The sequence below is a fragment of the Strongylocentrotus purpuratus genome, unplaced genomic scaffold, assembly GCF_000002235.5.
Source record: "Strongylocentrotus purpuratus isolate Spur 01 unplaced genomic scaffold, Spur_5.0 spur5_scaffold_2, whole genome shotgun sequence".
NCBI lineage: Eukaryota > Metazoa > Echinodermata > Echinoidea > Camarodonta > Strongylocentrotidae > Strongylocentrotus > Strongylocentrotus purpuratus.
In genome coordinates, this window is record NW_022145605.1 from 6,485,252 (window position 1) to 6,509,771 (window position 24,520).

The 24,520-nt window shown below is 38.2% G+C and overlaps 2 protein-coding genes and 1 long non-coding RNA gene across 3 annotated transcripts; 2 read left to right on the forward strand and 1 right to left on the reverse strand.

Annotated features, from left to right (window-relative positions):
- Window positions 1–633: 633 nt before the first annotated feature.
- On the forward strand, window positions 634–2,383 carry LOC115926625. The gene is made up of 2 exons (XR_004065175.1): window positions 634–1,004; window positions 1,405–2,383. It is a non-coding gene; the product is annotated as an uncharacterized LOC115926625 (long non-coding RNA).
- Window positions 2,384–4,763: 2,380 nt separating this feature from the next.
- On the forward strand, window positions 4,764–8,569 carry LOC105437441 (perlucin-like protein). Its single transcript, XM_030991031.1, has 4 exons — window positions 4,764–4,963; window positions 5,855–6,112; window positions 7,244–7,372; window positions 8,280–8,569. The coding sequence occupies exons 1-4, from the start codon at window positions 4,864–4,866 to the stop codon at window positions 8,537–8,539; spliced, it is 747 nt and encodes a 248-aa protein (XP_030846891.1). The 5' UTR covers window positions 4,764–4,863; the 3' UTR covers window positions 8,540–8,569.
- Window positions 8,570–14,679: 6,110 nt separating this feature from the next.
- LOC115926371 lies at window positions 14,680–15,613 on the reverse strand. The gene is made up of 2 exons (XM_030991032.1): window positions 15,500–15,613; window positions 14,680–15,299 (listed from the first exon to the last, which is right to left on the reverse strand). Exons 1-2 carry the CDS (start codon window positions 15,550–15,552, stop codon window positions 14,840–14,842), a joined length of 513 nt encoding a protein of 170 aa, XP_030846892.1. The 5' UTR covers window positions 15,553–15,613; the 3' UTR covers window positions 14,680–14,839.
- Between the last annotated feature and the right edge of the window lie 8,907 nt (window positions 15,614–24,520).

Sequence of the window (24,520 nt, forward strand, 5' to 3'; positions counted from 1 at the left end):
TATATTCCTTCCATTGTACTAACCCTCTAACATGCAAAAGATCCTGAAAAAAATATCAAAGCACAAAGATATTTATGGTTTTCTTTGAAGGCCTCACTGTGCGACACCCTCTAACAGTAAATTCTCCCAACCATTTTTAAATTTTTCCAACTGTTTTTCATGAAAATAAGACATACAAATCTTTCATCACTTAAAATATGTCTGGAACGGTGCCTACAATTCATTGCTTTTTGACAATTTTCATTCACCTAAAATGTAACTAAATAGTTGGGAGAATTAAGGAATCATTCAGATCAGTTTTTCCAATTTGTATCATTAATAATGAAATGTTTTCACTCAAACTTTCAGATTATCTTTAATTGTACATCCTCATTGAATTCACTACCTAAGCCCCATCCTCTCTCATCTGAACAATGTTACAAAGTCCCATTAAGGAATGTGAAGGAAAATAAATAATCTTGCACATTGAATGTTGTGTTTATCATTTATATATATGTAAAGTTATATAACTTCCGATTGTTAACAGATTGTAATCAAAGGCAATTATTTTCTTGATGCTTCAAATTTCTAGAGCCAAAATTCTGTGATTTTTTAAAAAGGGATCTCAAGGTTATATTCTAAAGGCCCCCCCCCCCCAAAAAAAAAAAGTAAAAAATTTTTGCTACCAGCGTAAAATGAGTATGTCAGTTTGATTCTTTAAATCTCAAACTTTAAATAGTGGACAAACTGCAATTAAAGAAAGACTTTTTTCTTTTTTTGCTTCCAATTTCTGAGGTAAAATCTATGTTTTGTAATCTTAAGATAAATTTCTAGATACTACTTGTAGCCTGCTACAGTAAGGTCCAGTGTATTGGTTATATTCTCAAAAGCTCAAAAGCTCAATAAACAATATAAGGACAGATTTTAAACTGAGAAAAGATCACATCCTTTCTGCTTCAAATATGAGAGGCAGTATTTCTTTATCAGGGGCAAAAATTAAATATTTTCAAACATTTTGTTCTGCGGTAAGAACGAATGTTTAAAGGGATCATTTAACAATGTTAAATCTGAGATACACGGCCCTACGTGTTATCAGTGTCTGTGATATGGTGTAATATTGAAGCCCTAAAAAAATTGCACTTCAAAGTGATCAAGAAGTGCCTCAAAAAAGTAAAAATCTTTGAGTGACCGGTTTTACCATACTCGTTTCCCCCAATAGACTGTAGTGTTATGAAAACCGTCAGGCGTACGTTTTTCAAAATTTGTAATTCCAATCATAAATATCTTGATAATCAGACAGGCGATCGGCTTGTAAAAGTCATGGGGTTCCTGACTGACCTAAAGGTTTATAATTATCATTGCATCACGAGTTAAATCCAGAATTTTGTTTCAGAATCTGAGACAAAGTTACCGGATCACTTTAAGTTATATTCTAAAGCGCATATGAATATGAAGAAACTATGGTACCAAAGCTAAATTTCACTATCGCAAAATTTATTGTGTATAATTTGTACTGTTTTATGATGTATGCATTATAAAGAACAAGGATTTTTGCAAACAAGTATTTTGTAAGCAATGTCTGGTAACAAAAATGTAAAGTAGCTGTAACCAGAACAGAAGAGCATGAATTGTATCATTTTTACTGTTTTCTAATGTATGTTTAAGGGCATTATAAAGAACAAGGATTTTTGCAAACAAAAGATTTTAGCTATAATACATTTTCTAGCAAAACAATTTTTGCAAATGTCATGTATTTGTCATCTTGATTATTCATTTTAAGTTTCATTTGATTCTGTGATATTTTTTTTGGGTCATTACCAGAACTCAAGATATAATTATCAAAATGATCTCTTTGTTACATGTAGCCTAATGTCCGAGCCAAAATTGTTAGGTTTTTAAAATCTATTTTATTGCTCTAGAATATGTGTATTGATATACATTAAAAAGTGGAATGTAACACCATGCCATACCAGAGTGTAGTAAAAATGAAGTTGTAAATGTAATTGACTTTATAATCCTCATGTAGAATGGCTCATATGGAAATGTATGCATGTATAATCATTATCATATTGCTTAGGATCAGGTACTGTCTTTTATCATTGATCAGACTACCGGTAATCTAATGTAGAGCCTTATGTGTACAGATATTATTAAAAAAAGGTTAAACTTACACGGTTCACTCTATTGTTAAAAGAAGAAACTCTTTCATTTCATAAACCTTTACAAGTCATGTACTAGGATTGCAAGTTAGATACTAGGATTGCAAGTTAGACAGCTGTGACACTTTCTATCATTTTTATGAGAACTACAAACATGAGATATTGATATCATATTTTGTTGTTGTATATAATTATGTTGAAGTTAACACTTTTCTTGTATTAAATATGTTATTTTATCAGGAAAATGTGCCTTGAATTCTATTCTATTTTGTTCATGATTAATGCGTACTGTATTATCTTACTCTTGACCAATACCTATTGCTATTGTGAAAATAAGAATCGTGTTGAAAGTTTATTAAATCAGATTTTATTTTATTTATTTATTCATTTCCTCTCATAGGGTGGATGGCCCTTTCAGCACAGCTGATTTTCGAAGGGGTCCACAAACATAAAAATAACAATAAGTATACAATGAATTATACAATAATATGTAAAACGTTGAAAGTGCAAGAAGTAAGGCAATGAAAATGTACATGTAGTTACAACAAATAAATATCTAACAAATTAATGTACAAAACAAACAAACAATAAGACAGTTAATTACAGATATTCAACTAGAACGACAACAATAATACAAGTAAAACTGTAAAACCAATAACATAACACAAAAAACATCAAGGTAAACATAAGAGAAAAACGAGGAGAAAAAGCAAAACAAGACAGGAATAAGAGGATGGGTATAATATTTATCACGTTTAAAAGTATTTAAAAAAAAAGGGAAAAAAAAGAAAAAAAAAAAAAAAAAAAAAAAAAATATATATATATATATAACATAACTATAAATAGAATATCAAATTGAAGGTAAATATTGTAAATACACTTTATTTTTTCTCTCGTAGGCTGTCTGGGTTCCCTCTATATTCTCTTTCTTTTTAATCTTTCTCTCTCTCTCTCTCTCTCTTTTGGCCTCTCCCCCTCCCTCCCCCTCTCTCTCATTCACCCACTATCCCAGTTGTATTGCTCCCATCCGTTTTTTCTTCAGTCAATAGTTATTCTTCGAGTCTTTCTTTGAATCTCTAGCTATCAATCTCCGTCGTTTGGCTGTTTGAGCTCTCTCTCTCTCTCTCTCTCTCTCTCTTATAATTAAAATACATTTCGTGTAAAAGGTGAATGCACCGTTTCCTCACGATGCTGTTAGAGATGACGTATTCATAAATATATGTTCTGACTTGGACTGGTTATAGTATGACAGGCAGAGTTGTTTTTTGATAAGCTTATTAAAGTTTTACTGTGAAAAATTAAATGCCCCGAAATTACCCGGACGCGTTAACAATTTGAATAGTACATGTATTGGGAATATTGATAAAGGGGTCATACAGCTATAGCTACAAAATGGGCTGACAAACCAACTTTTACAAATGGCTGGGGTGGGGTGAGGGGGGGGGGGGTGGCTAGTGTCTCCCTGTTGCCCGAAAATTAATTCCCCTGTATTTCTATATTTTACCACTAAGCGAGGGAAGTGAGAAAACATTTTGACACTTTTTTAAGGCGAAAACGAAATTTCATAATTATAATAGATATGAAAAATACAAATAAACCACCTTGCTGCCCGAATATGAGATAGCAGTTGCCCGAATATAGTTAATTTTTCAATTCTCGAAGAAAGGGGGAGGGGTAATGTGGTTGGATGAGCAAGATTAGTGTGCGCTTGTAAAAATGGGGACTGGTCGCAATGCTCCTCAGGGAGTGGAGAATGTGCATACATTATGTGCGGGTAAGCCTGAATCCGATGACCGGGGTAATAATATATACTGCGCCTAGAACAAAGTATTACTATTAGGCGCGTTATATGTGATCTTTGTGATCTATTATTATCATAATTAAAGATTTATTTTGTAGAAATAATGATGAGTCTTGGTAAGCATGGACAGTAATAGTTACGCAACCACTAGTCTTACAATCACCCGTTAATTAAATGGTGAAGCGGTAGACTATTATATTCGGAATTAATTCCTTGAAATGCTGGAGCGCTGTAATGGCAGCTATATAGGCTGAAGCCGGGTTAATAACACAGAACTGTGGTTAACAATACATGCGCCTCGGAATAGAATTCTAGATAGACGGCGCTATAGAATTTTTTTTTTAATATAACGGTTTTCATTGTACACATTTCTTGCCCGTATTCGCCGGTTATTTATTTTTCACTGTAATAAGGTAAATGCGTCATGCAAGGGATTTCAATCAGTTATAGATTGCCTCATCAAAACCCAATTATGAATGAAGTACAAAAGTGCATGAACTAGAAATGATAATTTCCTTCACTGTGGGCATCTACACATTGACTAGATGGGGGAAGACAATGACCCCAAGTTCGATCTTGCGCGGCTTTAGTTCTAATTAGCAAGCTAGTTCACCACTTAATTATTATGTAAACGTACATTGTACATTGTAAAGCGCTTTGAGAGGGCTTTCGGTCATGAAATGCGCTATAAAAGAACGAATTATTATTTTTATTAGTATTAATTAAAAAGCCAAGCAGAGATCTTCTTTTGTATAGCTTCCATTAGAAATGGGTCAACGCTTTCGGGCATTATTTGGGAATATATTTCCAGAGAAGAACAGAGCTATAGTTTCAAACTTCTCTCGACTAAAATATACACAGCCTCATTTATCATAGGAACTGACTAAAAGGGAGAGTAAAATCAAGTACAGTGTATATACTAAAATGTCTACGCGCAACTTTAAGTTACTATCTCCACCAAATATCATTTTTGTTGGGTTAATGATTTTGACGATATGGACTTCCTTTCTACAGAGCGCTGATTGTGAGTATATATGTATTTTCTGTAGATACATCATGTTGCTGCAGTCTAGCCCAATTTGTTGGTGACTGCACTTCCCGTATTTATCCACCTTTTGTTCCGATCGAGTCCCGCATAATAATCGAACCTCCTGCGCGACACCATTTGTCCCTATTTTTCAGACTCTTGAACTTATATTCTCACTACAAACTTTGTGACTACTTCGCTTTCCATTGCTTATTGAGCTGATACAAAGGGAATCTACGTCAGTCATCGCTACAAAAACAAGTTAAAAATATGCAAGCCCCGTGGTAGTTCCACTAAAACGTGGATGAACTGTCTAATTTTTCTCCTCGTCGAGTTACATTTTAGATCTAGAATTTCGTCTGCTTTTTACTTGTTTGCATAGTTACACAGTGGATGATGTTATGGTCATGATGATGGCAAGGCATGTGAGTCAATTTTCGACCGTATATCTCGGGGTAAAACAAATAAACAACATACCCCCCCCTTTTTGTCCCGGAAATTTGACAATTTGGCCGACCGATATTTTGTTCAGTTGGGGGGGGGGGGGGGGGGGGGGGGGGTAAGGTCACCTTTTTTGGTTTACCCTTTAGACTTTAGTACGATTTATATGTATATAAATATATATATATATATATATATTTAGATTGAAACAAAATTGAGGGGGAGGGGGTTTCCTCCAAAACACACACATAACAAAAAATTGAGGGGGGGGGTTCGACCCCCCCCCCCCCATGCGTACGCGCCTGCTTGGGTTGAGAGTGGCAAAATAATGTAGATCCATTTTGTTTTCTTCAGGTCCATACGGGCAGGCAGGATCGAGCACAGCACAGATGAGAGAGAAGTCCGAAGACTGTCATTTCAAAATGCTTTTTTTTTCATTTTCTGTAGATACTTGTCCATCTGGTTGGTTGCTATTCTCCTCCAGCTGTTACTTCATCGACTTGGAGGACAGGACTCGGCCCGGCGCGTCGGCGGCCTGTCAAGTGTACGGAGCTTCGTTGGCCGAGATCACGTCGGCCGAAGAGAACAGTTATATCGGAGACCTAGCTGCTGCCTCGGACACGGCCTTGTGGATTGACTGCAGGGACGACATCTCGGAGGGGGACTGGTTGTGCGGGGATGATAATCATCCAATTACCTACACCGGTATGAATAATGTGTTTGTGATGATGAATAATTTAGAAAGATAAATAGGGGAGGGGTGAGGGCAGTATTATGATGACGAAAGTGGTTAAAACTTTACCCCCCCCCCCAAGAGGGGCGGATCAGGGGGGGGGGGGGGGTGTTTCGGTGGTTTCAACCCCCTTGGGCAACCAAGTGAGAAGAAAAAAAAGAAAAAAAAGTAAAACAGTAAAACGGCGTGATTTTGGGAAATTTTGTTTGTTACCCCCCCCCCCCCGCCCTTGGCAAAAAACTAGATCCGCCCCTGCCCCACATTTTTCAATTTTGCCGACGAATAATTGCCAGCCTATAGTGACGCCTCTGAGTCAGACTGTCAACGAGATAAATTGATAGGCAGACAGACAGGGATATCCAAAGATTAAAGGTAATGCACATTTTTGGTAAATGTTAAAAATTAGCTGGATAGGGATTCTTTACAATTTTGATATATTTGGATGCCCCTGTGGATGTTTATAAGCACTAGCCCCTAAAAACCTTCTGCTTTCGAGAAAAATTGAATATTAATATTTACCGGTGCTCCCGGTAAATTTTGGTAAATTTCAAAAAGCACATACGGCCGGAAAATGGTAGCTGCGACCATGACAATTTCAGAATATGTGATATAATTTCCAAAGGGGAATAGCTAATCGGTCGATTTTAGTCAAGAAACATTGTTTTAGAGCTTATGACCTTGAGAGTGAGCTATAAAACACAAAGAGTTTGTTATTTACAATTTCATAACTTTAGACTCGATTTCAACCGCGACAAAGATCACTGAATATTGTAGGATCGCATATATGCTTTCAATATGTCCATTTGAACCAAATTCATGACCCCATACCAAAACTTTGTATTATACCTTTAACGAAAACGAAGAGAACTAGGGGATCGAGAGAGAAGTGACATTATTTTATGTTCTCATCTTTAAATATTTTGTAATTCCTTATATTCAATTATTTCAAAGAGTTTTGCCGATGTTAATCATTTGTTTTTATCATACTTAATGTTTCTACGGTTCTCTCTCTCTCTCTCTCTCTCTCTCTCTCTCTTTCTCCCCTTCTCCCCCCATATACAAATTCATTCCGAACATTATTTTTGTCACTGTATTATTGACAGGTTGGGGACCAGGAGAGCCCAACAATATAGATAATGAAGACTGCGCCGTCTTGTACAGCGGTTGGTGGTACGATATTCCTTGTACAGCCACAGTTCCATCAGTCTGCAAGAAAGATGGTATTGGCAATGGTAAGATAACAAGCTCTTGCTAACTGATGTGAACGCGGGGGGGGGGGGGGGGGGTCATGTGGGAGGGGGAAGGAACTATTGCGTCATCATGTACAACGATCCTTGGTATGATAAGCCATGATTTACAAAGCGAAACAAATCTCATTTGCAAGTGGGGGGGGGGGGGGATTGCAAATTGGAAGCAGGATCGATCACTCATCTCTGAAGAATGGAAAGTTCTTAGCGCGCGGGCCATGAAAGGGGTCGGGGGGGGGGGGGGTCGTTGTGTCATCCGATCAATCTGACTTGCGTGCATAGAACAAAATAACATTTTTGCATGAAAAAGTGAAGTTTTCTAAAGAGTGCGTTTCTTTCCAGCGTTGGGATACCTGTTACTCACTTGGGTAACCTTTCATAAAGTATAACATAAAAAAATAATATAAAATTTCTCTGTACTTTTGTCGGAAAAAAACATAGTAACTCAGCACATTTAACAATTTGGAAATCTAATGACTTTTCAAATGAGGCTTGAATTTGAATGCACCATAATTGATTTTAGTGACAAAAATATGAAATTGGGCGGGAAAAAACTAATATGAAACACCGGTATACTCCCGCCTGAATCTACGGCAAAATACCCCACATGGTACCCTATAGCTACTTAATCCTTGTGGGTATAGTTGTACAAAGGTTGACTTGATTTAGGTAATTTATGAAAGGGTTAATCGTGGTGCTTGTCATGGATTATTATTTGTCCGAGGATAGTTACCAGACAGGGGTAATTACCCGAAAGTGCGTGCGTGTGTGTGTGTGTGCGTGTGTGTGTGTGTGTGTATGGTTGGGGAGGGTGGGGATAGTTGCCCCTAGATAAAATTAGAGATATTGAAATTGAATTTCACCTTGCGTTCATTTGTTCCCGGCTATTTAGCCGTTCCATCCTCGAGATCAATGACCTTCAAGAAAGACGTCTCCAATCCAGGCTGTCTCAGAAATAACGTCATCGAGCAAATTGAACAATCTACGCTGATCAGCTGCGGAGGGCGCTGTCTCCAGTCTGCGGACTGCTCCTCAATAAATTACTACCCTCATCGAGAGAGATGTGACCTTAACAGTGCCACTAAGGCGGAGGCTAACGATTCTGATTTCATCGAGTTTTTTCATTGTGAATACTATGACATTCTTTCATAATTTATTAGTCTCGTGCAGTGGAGTAGCGTGGGCTCAAACATTTGGGATGGGGGGGGGGGGGGGGGCACCAGTCTGTAGTTTCAAGTTTTACGTTTTATTTGCTCCGCAGTTTACCATAAATATATAGACACACCTATGAAATGGAAATTATATATATACAATACATTATGAGCATGTCTCAATGATTCTCAATTCATACGATAGATTAAATAGAATGTGAGGAACCTAGCTATTGAAAAAGCAGTGCTTGTAACTAGGGGCCTGGTAAAATAAACATTGTAAATGTAAAACAGTAGCAGAAGAGAGAGACGTAATTGAGGGGGGGGGGGGTTAAAACACAATGGAATAAGGAAATTTCTATTCAAAATAATGCATTAGCACCAATAACTGTCTTTTTACTACTTACAGATAACAAACTAAATTTGGTTGACTCAGAACTATGTAAATTTTGTAAAAAGTTCCCTGAAACAATGGAGCATATTTTGGGGGAGTGTGAATATGTAAGGCCGCTATGGTATGAGGTTCAAAGCTGGTGTAAAGATGTTACTAGTCCTTATGCAAGTTTGAATTTTGACTCTGTATCATTTAGATATAAAAGAAATAACCCGAATTTGTTTTTGAGCCTTTGTTTAATCTTAATGAAAAAAAATGATATATGTATATGTTAACAGATAGGAAACATAGAACATCGTTTAGATGTTTCAAACATTTGATTAAGTTTAATTTTTCTCTTGAAAAGCAAGTGGCTTTGAAAAATAATACAACGAGCGAATTCTTTACTAAATGGCATACGTTAAATGTTAATGCTTTAGACGATTAATATATAATGTAAATGAATTTGTAAGTGAATTTTATCGGGGAAGAAATAATGAATAATTCATGACTTCTCGTGTTCGGTTTAATAAACATTCAGGTGGTGCAAACATGCGGTGGAAATAGGGGATACTCTACTATTTATCGGCTCGTTACACCTCTTCCTTTTAGTGTAATTTTTTTTCTTTCTTTTTTTTCCCCTGTATTTTATTAAACTCGTATGAAATAATTTGTCAAATTACTGCCCTCTTACATTTGATTATGTACGTCTCTCTAAAGTAAACATTTTCTGTCCCGGTCATTTTTCCACGTCCCCTGGAACTTATTCTTTACAAGCTATGCTTTTCTATGTGTTCCTGCACATTGCACAGTTTTCTGCTTTTCTTGTCTGGGTTTCCTTTATACGTGATAATAGTTGTCAAACAGATTATGTAGTCTGATTAATTTATCAATTACTAAAATCATTTTGTAATTACGAAACAATATAGGATGTCTTTTATGTATATTTTGTTATCTGTATTGAATCTGCATGTGAAATGTGAAATGTGAAATGTGAAATGTGAAATGTGAAACCAATAAACTCAAACTCAAACTCAAACTGTTACGACATTTAAAAAAAAAAAAAAAAAATCTTCTCTCATTTCTGTTAGATTGTAAAATTGTATTGTTCTGTTTCTGTTTTGTTCAAAATGCAATGTATTTTATTATTTCCCGAAGTGAGGGGATATTTAAAGAAACCTCCTTTTGGCAGATTAAAATACCAAACGAATGTGTGTTTGATCGACCCTCAGAGTTATCAAGATGGTACCACTGTTTCTATACCAGCTAGGTTAGCCGAATTCTGGTAACGAATTAAAATATAGGCTTTTATCATACACGGGGAAATGAGTCGCAGATGTTTCGGATATTTTCTTTTTTAATTCGACAGACGCAATGACACAGACAATCGTTAGCTCTGACTATTTATTACCATGATTCTGACACTGCATTTACTGTAGCTACATGGTTACAAAAAATGGTCTAGGAGAATTCTTCGTCAGTCTCCACATCTTTCTCAGATAGCCTAACCAAACAAAAGCAAGTATTACCAATGGCTAAATGCATAACTATCCACAAATCGTAATCACATTTCATAATATTATGGAAAAAAACATTACCACGGAGCTTGTAAACAACGCTTCTAATTTCATTGGCCGACCTATATATTGAATCTATTATTTAGGTATGCCAACTTTACAATTTTCAATTCACAAATATCGCAAACAATAGGCCGGCTTAATAAAATGTTAATTATAGTTCTTAAACAAATTGTACTCTGGGCCACTCTAGATCATAAGCTTGCCGTTGCAGGCATGGTAACAAAATAATGCATGCTAAGTGGATTTCATCTATGCTGTTTTGAATAGCAGGTCAATCAAATAGTAACCATAGTAACTTTACAATTTTCAATTCACAAATATTGCAATTATTAAATATAATTCTTGAGCAAAATTTACTCTGGGGCACTCTAGATCTAAAGCATGACAGGTATGGTAACAAATAATGCATGCAAAGTACAATTTTCAATTTACAAATATCGCAAACAGTAGACCGGCTAGCTTACTAATACTGCTTTCTAACTGGCTTCTATCGGAATCACACCGATGAAAATACCGATTGAATTTTCCTTTTGTAAACAAAGGTGAAACCGCAGTTTTCCCCCTGTCGCTTTCTAACTGCCGGTGAAATTCACTCGCTGTGGCGAGCCCTTGCCGGAAGTGAAGAATAATTTATTGCGTAATTATTAAGCCCGCGCTCCATCTAGCTAGCATGCAGCATGTTCAACCATAAGTCAACAAACACAGCTGGTTACGATAAAGCGCGCGTATACTGCGACCTTTGACCATTTTAATCGCCTTTTTCTCCCGAACGCTTTCTAACTGGCAGTTTCATCGGTGTCACACCGATAGAATGAGAATTTCTCCTGCTCTTGAACAGGAGAATTTAATCGCCTATTTCTCTAAGTTGGAAATCGCATGTAGATGCGGTCACAAACAAGGCATCGAGGACCCTTGGATTCATTCGGAGGAATCTCGGAAGACAATGTCCAACAGAAGTGAAAAAACTGGCATACATCTCTCTCGTACGATCCCAGCTAGAGTATGCTTCGGTAGTATGGGACCCCAATAAGCGGAATCAAATAGACCAACTCGAGAAGGTCCAAAGACGTGCACTTCGTTTCATTTGTGGAAACTACCAGCGTGATGCCAGTGTAACATCCATGCGAGAACAACTTAATCTCCCAACACTTGAAGAAAGAAGAAAACGGGCACGTTTGTCAATGTTCTACAAGATAGCAAATAACAAAATTGCGATACCAATACCGGAGTACATCAAACCGAGGCAGCGCACTACAAGGAGGAGTCAACCAGAACGATATATGAGACTAGGCTCTTCAATGGACTCTTACAAATTTAGTTATTTCCCCAGGACACTTAAGGACTGGGACGAGCTACCTCAAATCATCGTTGAACTGCCCTCTTTGGAGCAGTTCAAGGTGGCTCTTGAAACAATTTAGTTCCCTTTTCAGGAACTGTACCGCATAGAGCTGTATAATTATACAACTCTATGCTTTATCCTCATCTAGATGCTGAACAGGCGTTGATGAGTATCACCATAGAAGTAGAAGTAGAAGTTCTCTTCTTCTCATCGGCTATTTAATCGCCTTTTTCTCCTCTGTTGCTTTCTAACTGGCAGTTTCATCGGATGCGTCACTTCACTTTAACCCTTTTTGTTTCTCTTCAATTCCCTGTACTTCAGCTTTGGTATATGCTCAACTTCGTATTGCAAATTTATTTTGACACAAAATTAGCTCAATTATTGAAAGAGTAACAGAGGACCTCCATTTTTTATAAAAGGCACTTAACATTATAATAACTTAATCAAACAGGCACGCATTCAACAATACCAGGCAAATCCGACAAACTTTTGATAAACATGGACAAAAAACACCAATCAATACTATTGATTGATAATGGTCTTAGCATCCCATACTAGAGTTATTTTTGTGTACCTTTTAATTTGATTAGTGGCTTACGAGAATTGATAAAAAAAGAATTGTGACAAAGAAGTCACAGTTAATGTTCATTATCATTAATTTGATACGGGGACAACCATCGATTCATCTATTTAAAAAAAACACACATATAGGTGTACTTCAAATTCAAATTACCCTGTTTGTAGGATTTGTAATATCCTTTATTATTCCTGATTATTAAAGTTGTTTCTATTGATGTTCTTAGATGATACTTTCAACTTAATCATAACGGTAGCGTTTGACAGGACTATTAATTGATTATTCTTCTCGCTCCTCTACTTAGCCTTTAAACAAGGCCACTTGTCTGATAGACGCCGAGCGACTTAAACGAGACTAATCGCGAAAACCCGAGTGAACGAAAGAGCGAGAAGCGTCACTCGGCCGGTCGCGCGTTCACCCCGGGTATCTAGACTCATCTTAGCCGCTTAGCCAGAGTCACGAGGCCTTGTCAAAAGGCTATCCTCTACTCTGAATTTAATTTTCTTTTCATTCCTTTATGTAAATGATTATATGGGTGTGTGCGTAAGGGTCAGTGCGTGTCTTGTGCGTGTGCGTATGTGTGTGTGGGGGTATGTGCAAGTGCGTACGCGAGAGTGTGTTTGGTACAACATCACTCCAATAGCACTTCATAATTTCATCCATACCAAGTATTGATATTCCTTAAGAGTTGTCAAAAAGGTGCTTCAATACCGGAGAATAATTGCAATGCGGGTAATCATAAAAGGAAAGACACATTTTTTTAGCACAAGAACCATTCCAGGTATATTTGGTCTAATCTTTTGAGTTGCCAAAAAGTTTACTTATATGCAATATCGGGTGAGATACTCCCAAATGAAAAAACAACTGCACCTCAGGATATAAGCAAGACCTAGGGCCATTTGAGTCCTAGTAACGAATTAAAACATAGCTGTTATCATACATGGGGAAATGAGTCGCAGATGTTTCGAATATTTTCTTTTTTAACTCGAAAGACGCAATGACACAGACAACCGTTATCTCTGACTATATATTATCGTAATTCTGACACTGCATTTACTGTAGCTACATGGTTACACAAGATAGTCAAGGCAAATTTCTCGTCAGTCTCCACATCTTTCTCAGATAGCCTAACCAAACGGAAGCAAGTATAATACGGAAAGCTAAATGCATAACTATCCAGAAATCGTATTCATATATCATATAACGGAGGACAACATTTTTTTCACGGAGCTTGTAAACAACGCTTCTAATTTCATTGGCCGGCCTATATATTGAATCTATTATTTAGGTATGCCACCTTTACAATTTTCAATTCACAAATATCGCAATCAATAGTCCGGCTTAATAAAATGTTAAGTATAGTTCTTTAACAAACTTTACTCTGGGCCACTCTAGTTCATTAGCTTGCCAGGCATGGTAACAAATAATGCATGCTAAGTGGATTTCATCTATGCCGTTATGAAAAGCAGATCAATAACATAGTAACCATGGTAACTTTACAATTTTCAATTCACAAATATCGCAGTTATTGAATATAATTTTTGAACAAAATTTACTCTGGGCCACTCTAAACTAAAACTTGCCAGTCATGGTAACAAATAATACATGCAAAGTGGATTACATCTATGCTGTTATGAATAGCAGATCAATAACATAGTAACCATGGGAACTTTACAATTTTCAATTCACAAATATCGCAAACAGTAGACCGGCTTACTAAGATCTAAAGCTTGCCAGGCATGGTAACAAAATAATGCATGCTAAGTGGGTTTCATCTTTGTTATGAATAGCAGCTCAATAAAATAGTAACATCAAGAATCATATCAATCATGTTACTGACAAGTTTTCATAAAAAGGAACCGGATAATTACGATTTTAATTTACTGTTGATTAGATAGACGGACACAAGATAGCACAACAATTTGTTAGGCTAAATTTCTCTGGATTATGAAAAAAAATTATAATTTGAATATGGGAGTGCCTGATTATTGTATTCATTCTTGCCATGTATTTCAATAGCGAATAAGTATAACTCGCTTAATGACGATTTGAAGCTATAAGGACCCCTATACTTCTCAAGGAGGTACATGTATTCATACGAAGATTGCCCGACACTGCAACACTATGGAAATGGAAAAGTTAATTTTATGTTTTATCTTACTTTTAGAGAGGAATTGTAGTGCAAAGTTTCTAGAAGAAATATTCAAAAATGTACCTCAGTAAACCTGAGGTACCTCAATAAACTACTGAGGAATACTATAGCTTACTTCATCTATGGCAACTTCTTTTAGTGACATTATTTTAGTCACTTCGGCAAGTACTCAAAATATTCACAGTTATCTACTCTCTTGAAGTCTGAACTTGACGTGGTCCTGTTTGAGTTGTTGAGCTGACATCTTCTTTGGCCCACGAAGACGTTCATTGATGAACAGCTAGGAAACCTGATACAGCTGGACAAGCAACGGATCAAAGAAGATGATTGGATGTCTTGGACCACGTGATTTACCAGACAAAAACCTGTATGTATGGTGTCTTTCTTCATGTATCCAGTGTTGGAAGTTATGTCCTGCGTCAGATGCGCTTTCATCGGGGCCGATGTGGAAAGAACTGGTAGCTCCATTGTTAGCGGGGTTGTTGAGGGATATGACTGCTGCGTTGTAACCGCGGCAGTGGAAGAAATCGGTTGCTCTGTTGTGACCGCGGCAGTGGACGACAATACTGTCTGCTTTGTTGTGGTCATGGCTGAAGAGGGAACCGGTTGCTTTGTTGTGACCGCGGCTGTGGACGAAACCGACTGCTTTGTTGTGGTAATAGCTGAAGAGGAAACCGGTTGCTTTGTTGTGACCGCGGCAGTGGACGAAACCGACTGCTTTGTTTCGACTGTGGGTGTAGCTGTGTGAGATTGGGAATAATACATGCAAAATTCGTTTTAAACACAAGCAGGGCCATGTAATGGGCGAATGGGACTACCTTGTTGTTAACGTCAGGATAACGGATCGAAAACGTTACAATGACTTCGCTTATATTGACAAAAATACTGTTTGAGGAAGGAGATATTAATTTTTGTTTTGAGGATGTTATATTGTGCTTACCTTTCTTCTCGCAAACGATGGAAAACCCGAGTGAGCAAGTTATATCGCTCCATACTCCTACCAGGGACATTACACAGTCTTCAAGCCCGTGTAAATTGTTTGGTTCTGAATCGCCCCAAGCTACACGCAAAATAATGAATAAATGTAAAAGATAATCAATACATTGACCCAGTCATTGACTACGTTTAGAGCGTGTTATAATTATACAAGCATATCTTTATAACATGCCCTACTACTTAACAAAACGGTATAAATTATCTTGAAAGTAATATAAATTTTGTGAATAATCATATAGTTAAGTTGCAAATATTTGATTATTATTTAACGAAAACTAAGTATCATAACATGATTGTTACCAGAGAAGTATTTTGATGTTGTGTATGTTATGAAGTATTATTTGAAAATACTAAATAAATTATATTGAATTTAAACTTGAAATTAAACTTGAATATGATATTCATAGAGAAATCGAGGGCGAGAAGACACTATAAAGAGACGCACTAACACCGATTGACGCAGACAAAGAGCAGAAGGAAAGACAGACAAACAGAGATAAACATAGAAGATAACAGAAAAGGGGGATGGGGGATATAGGGAGATGTATGAAAAGTTGAAAACATGGCAAAAATCATGACGATTGAGACGTGCCATTCATAACGATTAAAGTGGGTCTTAGCTAGATGGGTCAAATTTGCAGTAACATCGAGCCATATAGGCTACGTGCATAAATGTCCCGAATTATCATTTTTGTCCGAGATACATTTGGATGCAGGATAATGTTTTAGGGCCGATGAGGCGTATAGGACCAATAGTGCCTGCACCATGAAGCAGAACCCTACCCTGGTCTATAGGCCCATGTTCCATCCGTTGATCCCACTGAACCTTAACCCAACTCTATCCGTTATGACGTACGGTTGCCCGCGAGGCGTCATTTTGATTGCGTTATTATCTGAGCTAATCACCGTTGCAAATGCAATTAGTACATAGAACTGTATATTAACAACTCTATGCTTTACCCTCATCTAGATGCTGAACAAGCGTTGATGAGTATTACCATAGAAGTAGAAGTAGAAGTAGAACACGCGTATTCAAGTAATGTAACGCAATTATGTACATTGTTTACTGTGTGTCCTCCTTATTATGTACGATGTCGCCCTCTTATGGCGTGCCAAAGTCCGCACCAGTTGCTAACGCAGTACTGACGCAGTTCTTCGTCAGATAAACTAAGTCTCGTGTGCAAGCTAAGCCCAACTCTAAACCTAAACAATTAAAGAAATGCAGGGAACTAGGAAAAAAATGGTACAATAATTGGTCTTCATATCGTACCTGTGTAACTAATTGGATGATCATCGTCTCCACAAACAAATTGCCCTTCTACAAGATGGTCTCTGCAGTAGAGCCATATATGCCGACTATTTGCGATGCTCGTCACGAAAGTGTTCTCCTCCGCGGACGTGATCTCAACTATCGAAGCTCCTTGCCCTTGACAGGTAGAAGACGCCGTGTCCCAGCTCATGCTACCTTCCTGGAGGTAATAGCAACTGGACGAAAACTCACTCCATCCTGTCGGACATTCGGCTAGGTGAGAGAAAACGAGAAAAGGTGAAATATGATAGAAAAAAAGAGAACACTGAGTGCGTGTGTGTGTGTATGTGTGTGTGTAAGAGAGAGAGAGACAGAGAGAGAGAGAATGTAGGGTGCAACGAAGAGATTCCTTAAAAAAGCGGCATCTCAAAGTCACATTTTACCAAGTAAGTTGTTTCACATCTAACTTAGACTATTAGACCTACACCAGTCATTGTCCTTTAAAGGTACTATGTCCCATTTGCAGGCCAAAAAAATGAAAAAGTTGAATTCCAACTGCATTTGAAAGATCATACTAATTTAGAACTTCCCTAAAAAAGGTAGAGCTTGAAAATGTCTTCAAGTGGGAAAATAATGACTATTAGTTGTCAAATCGACTTTAGGGCTATAGAGCCCAAAAGTAATAGTCTTGATTTTCAGACAATTGTACCGAATGGTCATACGTTTTATGCTGCGCAAAGATTCAATCAGTTTAATCTTGGCCATCGCAAGAAGTGGGTTTGATGTAGACAAATGCTTATGTACCCTTTACAACTCTTTTCATGTATGTTATTACCAAAGAAGAAAAAAGCCCAGTCAGTCACTTAATAGTGTCTGACAGTGAAGTCTAGCAAGTAAACGGGTTTCCTTGCATAATTTGAATATGAGGACACTGCTAACGTTTAAATTTCACAGATAGGACATTTATGACATATTCATAATTCCTGCAAAGTTCTACAGAATTTGAGGTTGGCTGCAAAAGGGACATAGTACCTTTAACTTGTTTTAAATCAAATAGGATCCTATGCGTTCTTTAAAATGTAAGTTGTATTTCCATATCTAATATTGATCACTTTGTGGTTCGTTGCGCTGTCTCCTCTTCACCCTCCACACCCTATGAAGGAAGCCTTAATTGGTTAAAGAGCCTAGCCAAGGACCTTTTAATATATATATATATATATATATATATATATATAAGTCATTTTCATTAATTAAAGAAAATGTGCTTTTCAATGTTTTTTATTTATTTATTTAACATATTTATACAGGATAAAAAAGAAACAATCGAATCAGCAAAGCTGTTTTCCATCGATGTCCTGTTAACATGATTAAACATTTCCGATTCTAACCAATGGGATTCTTTTCATTACATCAGTAAAAAAATACACAAAATGCTTTTAAATGCAAGAAAAACACAATATTAGAAATTCGTTTGAAAGAAGTTAATGAATGACCAATTTTTATTTGTTAGGTGAAAAAATAAAATAGCAACAATAAAGACGGTTAAGAATCCCCATGCATGGTTAGAATTAGATAACATGTGCAAATACGAATATAATAATTCATGTTCAATGTTCAATGTTCAATTTATTTCTCCACAAATGCAAAACATAGGGAGCTACATAAAATAAAATACATACATACAATACAATAATAGAACATGTACATTATATATAAAACGACTCCAGTTGGAGCAATGTATGTTTTAAAAAGAAACAAATCAGCAAATGTGGAAGGGGTAGTCAAAAATAAAAAATGATTTGTCGAGGACTACCCCCAATAATTAAAAAAAATTATACAATTAAAACTTAAAAGTAAATATAAGGTAAAATTATGAGGTGGTACCAATAACGAGAAAGAAGAGGGAGAAAAATATCAAAGGCAGGGGGGGGGGGGGGAGTGCATCTACCTATATGTGAATGTTGTAAAGGATGGGTTGCTTAACAGGAATAATCAGGAATAACAGGAATAATCCATATAAATATTATGGAAGGGACAAGTGATTTAGACATCTAGTTGGATACTTTAAAAGGATAAGCGTCTCAGCTACCCCAGCAGATATTTTAAAGTACATGGGGGTGGCATTACAGTGCCTTTAAATGCTTGAAAACAAAACGATAAATAGGATTGCCCTCTAGTTGTGTATGTACATTATCAAGGAACTAATATAATTGCAAATAATTAACTTACATGCAACTACAGGGATAACGCAAAGCAGCACTTCAAAGAGTATCACACCAACTGAAATCAGTTTTGAAGATCGTTTCAAGAAGCTCCCACCAGTCAACATCTTGCTTGCGAGACAACTCAGTTCAGTATTCCAGGAGATGATTCAAGGAATGAAATTTGTGCTGCTCTCTTTTGAGTTACTTCTCGACGAGTAAAATGATCACCGTTCGACAACCTACCGACTTATACTATTTGCCCAGATATATAATATATAATACTTAACAGTGTTTGATTTAGTTGGTATTGCTAAGTGAAATTAACATCACACTTCAATTACTGTTCCATTAAGCTTCGTTCACACTGTTTACCGGTTTACCCCGGCATATGGGAACGAGCGTTTAATTAGGAGTGGAAAATTGAGTTGTCTGCTTCACGTACTCTGTTGCATGTTTCTATTGTGTCGTACACGAACTAGAACATTCTTTTATGTGTGTGACAATGGGCATACAATTTGGCAGATTAAAAGGGTCGATGTTATCTGGGGCTATCCTGTAAGCGTTTTTCTTTTTTTCCTACTGGTTAATTGTTGTTGTTATTGGTGAACCGTTTTCCCATTTTCATTTGCAAAAGCGTCTGGGATTATCACAAATGAGACTAAGAAAATAAGAGGTCTAAGTTTATTAAAAATGTCGTTTAATGCAAATGAAATGTAAACTCAAATTACCATGACAACCATTTTGGTCAGGAAAGCCATCTTTTGTGTACGCCTAAGTGCGTGCGTACAGTTCGCTTATTTTGACACGCCAAGAATAAGTAAAGATTATTATAACAATCACGGACTATTTATTTTTGATATGTGAAGGATAACAACACTAAAAGACTTTCTTCATTCATTGCACAGCTCTATCATGTAATTTTGTTTAAAGGTATAAGCACAGCATGGACCAATTCTACCAGTCCTGCAATCACGTGTTGGGAATTTTATGGTGACTATATAGGCCTATTGGGTGGATGAAGGGAGGGGGGCGGGGGAGGGGGGGGGGGAGTGGGTGTAGGTACAACATTATTGTCGGGTCATGCTTCCAATGTGATATTCTGTGACATTTCTTCATACAGTCCCAAGTCAAAAAGGAGGGTCGAGGATTATCAGAAGGAGGTGGGCAAAAAAATTATAAAGAAGGAAAGTCCAAGATCCCTTGGTAGCATAACATAATGTACTGGCTGTTGTGTCGAGCATGGTAATTTTTCCACTCGTGGATTCACCTATACTTTATATATCTCTCTTTACATAATAATTTCTCTCAGTCGATCTTTCTGCACCTCTCTATGTATTCTCCTACCTATATCTCCCCCTCTCTATATATATCTCTCTCATACACACACACACACACACACACGCACCCACACACACAAGCTCAAATGCGCGCACACACTATATCTCTTTATTTTTTTTTTATCCCCGTTTCTCTTTTGAATCTGTCCCTCTGTTTCTCCTTCCTTCCTTCTCTCTCTCTCTCTCTTTCTCTCTCCTTTCTCTCTCCTCTCTCTCTCTCTCTCTCTCTCTCTCTCCCTGTATACATATATCTTTTTCTCGCCTCTCTCCCTTTATTTCTCGGAATTGTCTCATCCTTCATCTCTCTCTCTCTCTCTCTCTCTCCCAATCAACTTTTACACCGTTGTACTTGTAACCCTTGTCGACCGATTTGTCGACACGTCTCAACAATTACACAACTTTATGACCACTTTTAGAGAATCTATACCGACTTAATTGTACCGTTGTCCAAACATAGGGATGAGAATATTTATCCAACACTCAGCCGTCCTTGATTTGCTACGTTCTATCATCAATACCTACACGATCATAGTCCGTTTTATTCAAGTGCAGAATGTTTAACCGTCTGCTTTACGGTATCTTTAATGGGTTATACGACAGACAGAAGCAAAACAAACTTATCTTTACCATGGAGTTACTAGCCCTCCAAGTCTTTACCAACACGGCGTTTGCGTTTGAAACAAAAAAGTCGATGCTCAGTAATAAATTTGGGCGAGCGTAAATGTCATTTATAGCTGAATAACTATTTTTAGTCACGTATAATTTTTTTCATAAATATACAGATATTTACATTTGTGCCTGAATAATAACGACAGTTTACTTTCATGCTCATATTCATTATCTACAGAACGAATATAAGAATGTATATAATTATCCATTCCGACTCCCTGGTAACTTTTTACATTGTTGGAATGTGTTAGGTCACCATAATGGTTGCTAGATTACGGGCAAACCTTTGTAAAAAAAAAGATTTTAATGATAGCCTCATCTCCGCATATTAATCTTAAATGAGAAGTGAGCTGCTCAAGCAGTTAATATAATTGTTAAAAAAAAATAATACGATGTCGCTGAAAATGATTAAAAAAAATGATGCGATAATAAAAGTAGGCCTATTGTTGACAAATCGTTCACGGATTTTATAATCTCGAAGTTATCTAAATTAGATGAAACTATATGTACCTGGTTATTATCATATCAAACAAAGTTTGAACTGAGTCCATGACATGCAAATCTGTTCTGCATGCTGACTCAATATTTAATCACTGTTCTTTTAATTTCTCGCTAGGCTACATTGTATGTACATTCTTTTTGCATTGAAATGTCTGTGATGGAATAAAAAGCAAGAAATCAGAAAGTTTCGTTGCGCCTATTCCTGTTGGCAGTTGATGCTCCTGATTGTGAAACTAGCTGACTGTCCTCTGAATGATCGTAGATTCACCCCCTACAGCCTTACGACGTCCTCCAGACGATGTGCGCCGACATTCGACCAAGACATTACTTTGTCAAAGATATAAGAAGATTGAGTTTTTAAAACTCTTATTGTACATCCTTGTTGTACAATCCTTATTCTTCATATCCGAGTCGGGGTCTTCCTGAATAAGGTGATGGTTATCCAGATGCTCCTAGCTGCAGCCAGACGACCAACAACTGTGTTCTTGATCGTCCTCATGACGACGTCTATCCTCCAGATGGTCTTATTCTTCCTACGCAGTCGAGGGTTCTCGAGATTGTCGTGGTTCTACTGAAGAAGGTGACGGTACTCAACATGGTCATGGAACTTCTCCCGCAGCCTGACCTTCATCATCCGGGTGTTCATGGCCCTCCTGAAGACGACTGTCCTCTGGCTGGTCCTACTATTCCTACCGGAGGCGGGTTTTCCAGGAAAGTCGTGGTCCTCCTAAAGAAGGCGATGGTCCTCCATGATTATAGTCTTATTCTTCCTACCGTAGTCAGGGGTTCTCTAGATGGCCATGGTCCTCCTGAAGAAGACGATGGTCCTTTAGGCACGGTCATGTGTTTTCTCCTGCAGCCAGACCTCATCCGGTTGCTCGTGGTCTTCAAAAGAAAGACGATTGTCTCCTACGACAGTCAGGAGTCCTCCAAACGGCCGTACAGCTCCTAATCGTGCCGGGTGTACTCCAGATATATAGTTGTGCTCCTCTTGCTGCAGACGGAGGTGTTTTTTTTTAGATTGCTGTCGATCTTCTAAATAAATGAAGGCGTCGGTCTCGTTGATCATCCGGCTGGTCCATCCCTTGTCCATTGCTAATCATGGAATCAATCGTTTAAGATAGGAGACGCGATGGCTCAGTAGTATAGGGCATAGGACTTCATTTCAAAGTCCCTCGGAGAGGAATCAAAGCCGTCGGTCCCCTGGTTGCATACTTATGAGCATAAACATGCTCTCTCAGAAGTCGGGTAAAGCAAAGCAAACAAACAACCAAATATGTGCACGTTGCAGATATGGTTGTCTTCTACTTACAACGAACTGAGCAAAATTAATACTCAGATATGTACAACTATTTGATCTACATTATATACAAGTATTATGCCATCAACTATAATTATGATGTAATTCTCCGTTCGAAATGGATTTTAATCCATTAAGCATGGGGGGGGGGGGGGGGGGAGGTGGGGGGGGGGGGGTAGAGAGCACTTATTTTTTTTTGCCCTATTCGTGAGAAAATTTGTAGCGGAGACTCAGGCAGCCTGCGAATAAGCGGCTGGGGGGGGGGGGGTAGTGAACACTCTCTTTTTTCTCGACACCCAACCATCCCCTTCCCCTTGAGCAACAAAAAAAGATTTAACATTTTTCTTTTGCCAGGGGGAGGCCCATTTTTATTTTTTGTTCAAAAAGTACAGTTAACGTTACCATCTTTTTTTAACCTGTTTTTTAGCCAGGGTGGGCGGGCCTGACGCCCCCCCCCCGCCCCGTGGATCTGCGCCTGATGATTTCAGTAGATCATAACAGTTTTGTCACTTGTTATTAGTGACAAGTTTTATTAAACAGGACTTAGTATCTGAATCGCGAGCACAACTTTCTTTTGGTTCTACGTTGGGGGGGGGGGGGGGTATGGTGCTCTATTTTTATTTCCAGGGGAAGGGGCCCGTCTTTCTTTTCTTTTTTTTAAAGGTAAAATTAACGATACCATCTTTTTTAACCTATGGATCCGCCACTAGAAAATATTCATAATATTTACAGCCATCAACCATCAGAAAGTCATCACTAGATATTGTTCGGTTGGAATTGTTGAGCTGGCACTTTCCTATGCTTGAGAAAACGTTGATTGATGAACAGCTAGGAAGGCTTATGCAGCCGGCTACGCAGCGGATCACAGAAGATAACATGACGTCTTCGATCACGTGACCGACTAGGCAGTTCCCTGTATGGAGTGAATATGTTTTCATGTATCCGCTGGATGCCCTCCGCTGTGCTCTGTTTGGAACTGCTGTGGATAGAACCGGTTGATCCGTTGTGACCACAGCAGTGGAGGGTACTGGTTGCTCTGTTGTGACCTCGGCAGTTGAGGGAACCGGTTGATCCGTTGTGACCGCAGCAGTGGAGGGATCTGGTTGCTCTGTTGTGACCTCGGCTGTGGAGGGACCCGATTGATCCGTTGTGACCTCGGCAGTGGAGGGAACTGGTTGCTCTGTTGTGACCTCGGCTGTGGAGAGAACCGGTTGATCCGCTGTGACCGCAGCAGTGGATAGATCTGGTTGCTCTGTTGTGACCTCGGCTGTGGAGGGAACCGGTTGATCCGCTGTGACCGCAGCAGTGGATAGATCTGGTTGCTCTGTTGTGACCTCAACAGAGGATGTGTAATCTGGTTGCTCTGTTGTGACCTCGGCAGACGAGGGATCTGTTGTGAACTCGGTTGTAGAGGGAACCGGTTGATCCGATGTGACCGCAGCAGTGGAGGGAACTGGTTGCTCTGTTGTGACCTCGGCTGTGGAGGGAACCGGTTGATCCGTTGTGACCGTAGCAGTGGAGGGAACTGGTTGCTCTGTTGTGACCTCGGTTGTGGAGGGAACTGGTTCATCCGTTGTGACCGCAGCAGTGGATGGATCTGGTTGCTCTGTTGTGACTGCGGCTACGGAGGGGAGTAGCTGATTTGAATCTGTGCGAAATCATAAAAGAACATAAAAGAACTAAAAATACATACACACACACACAC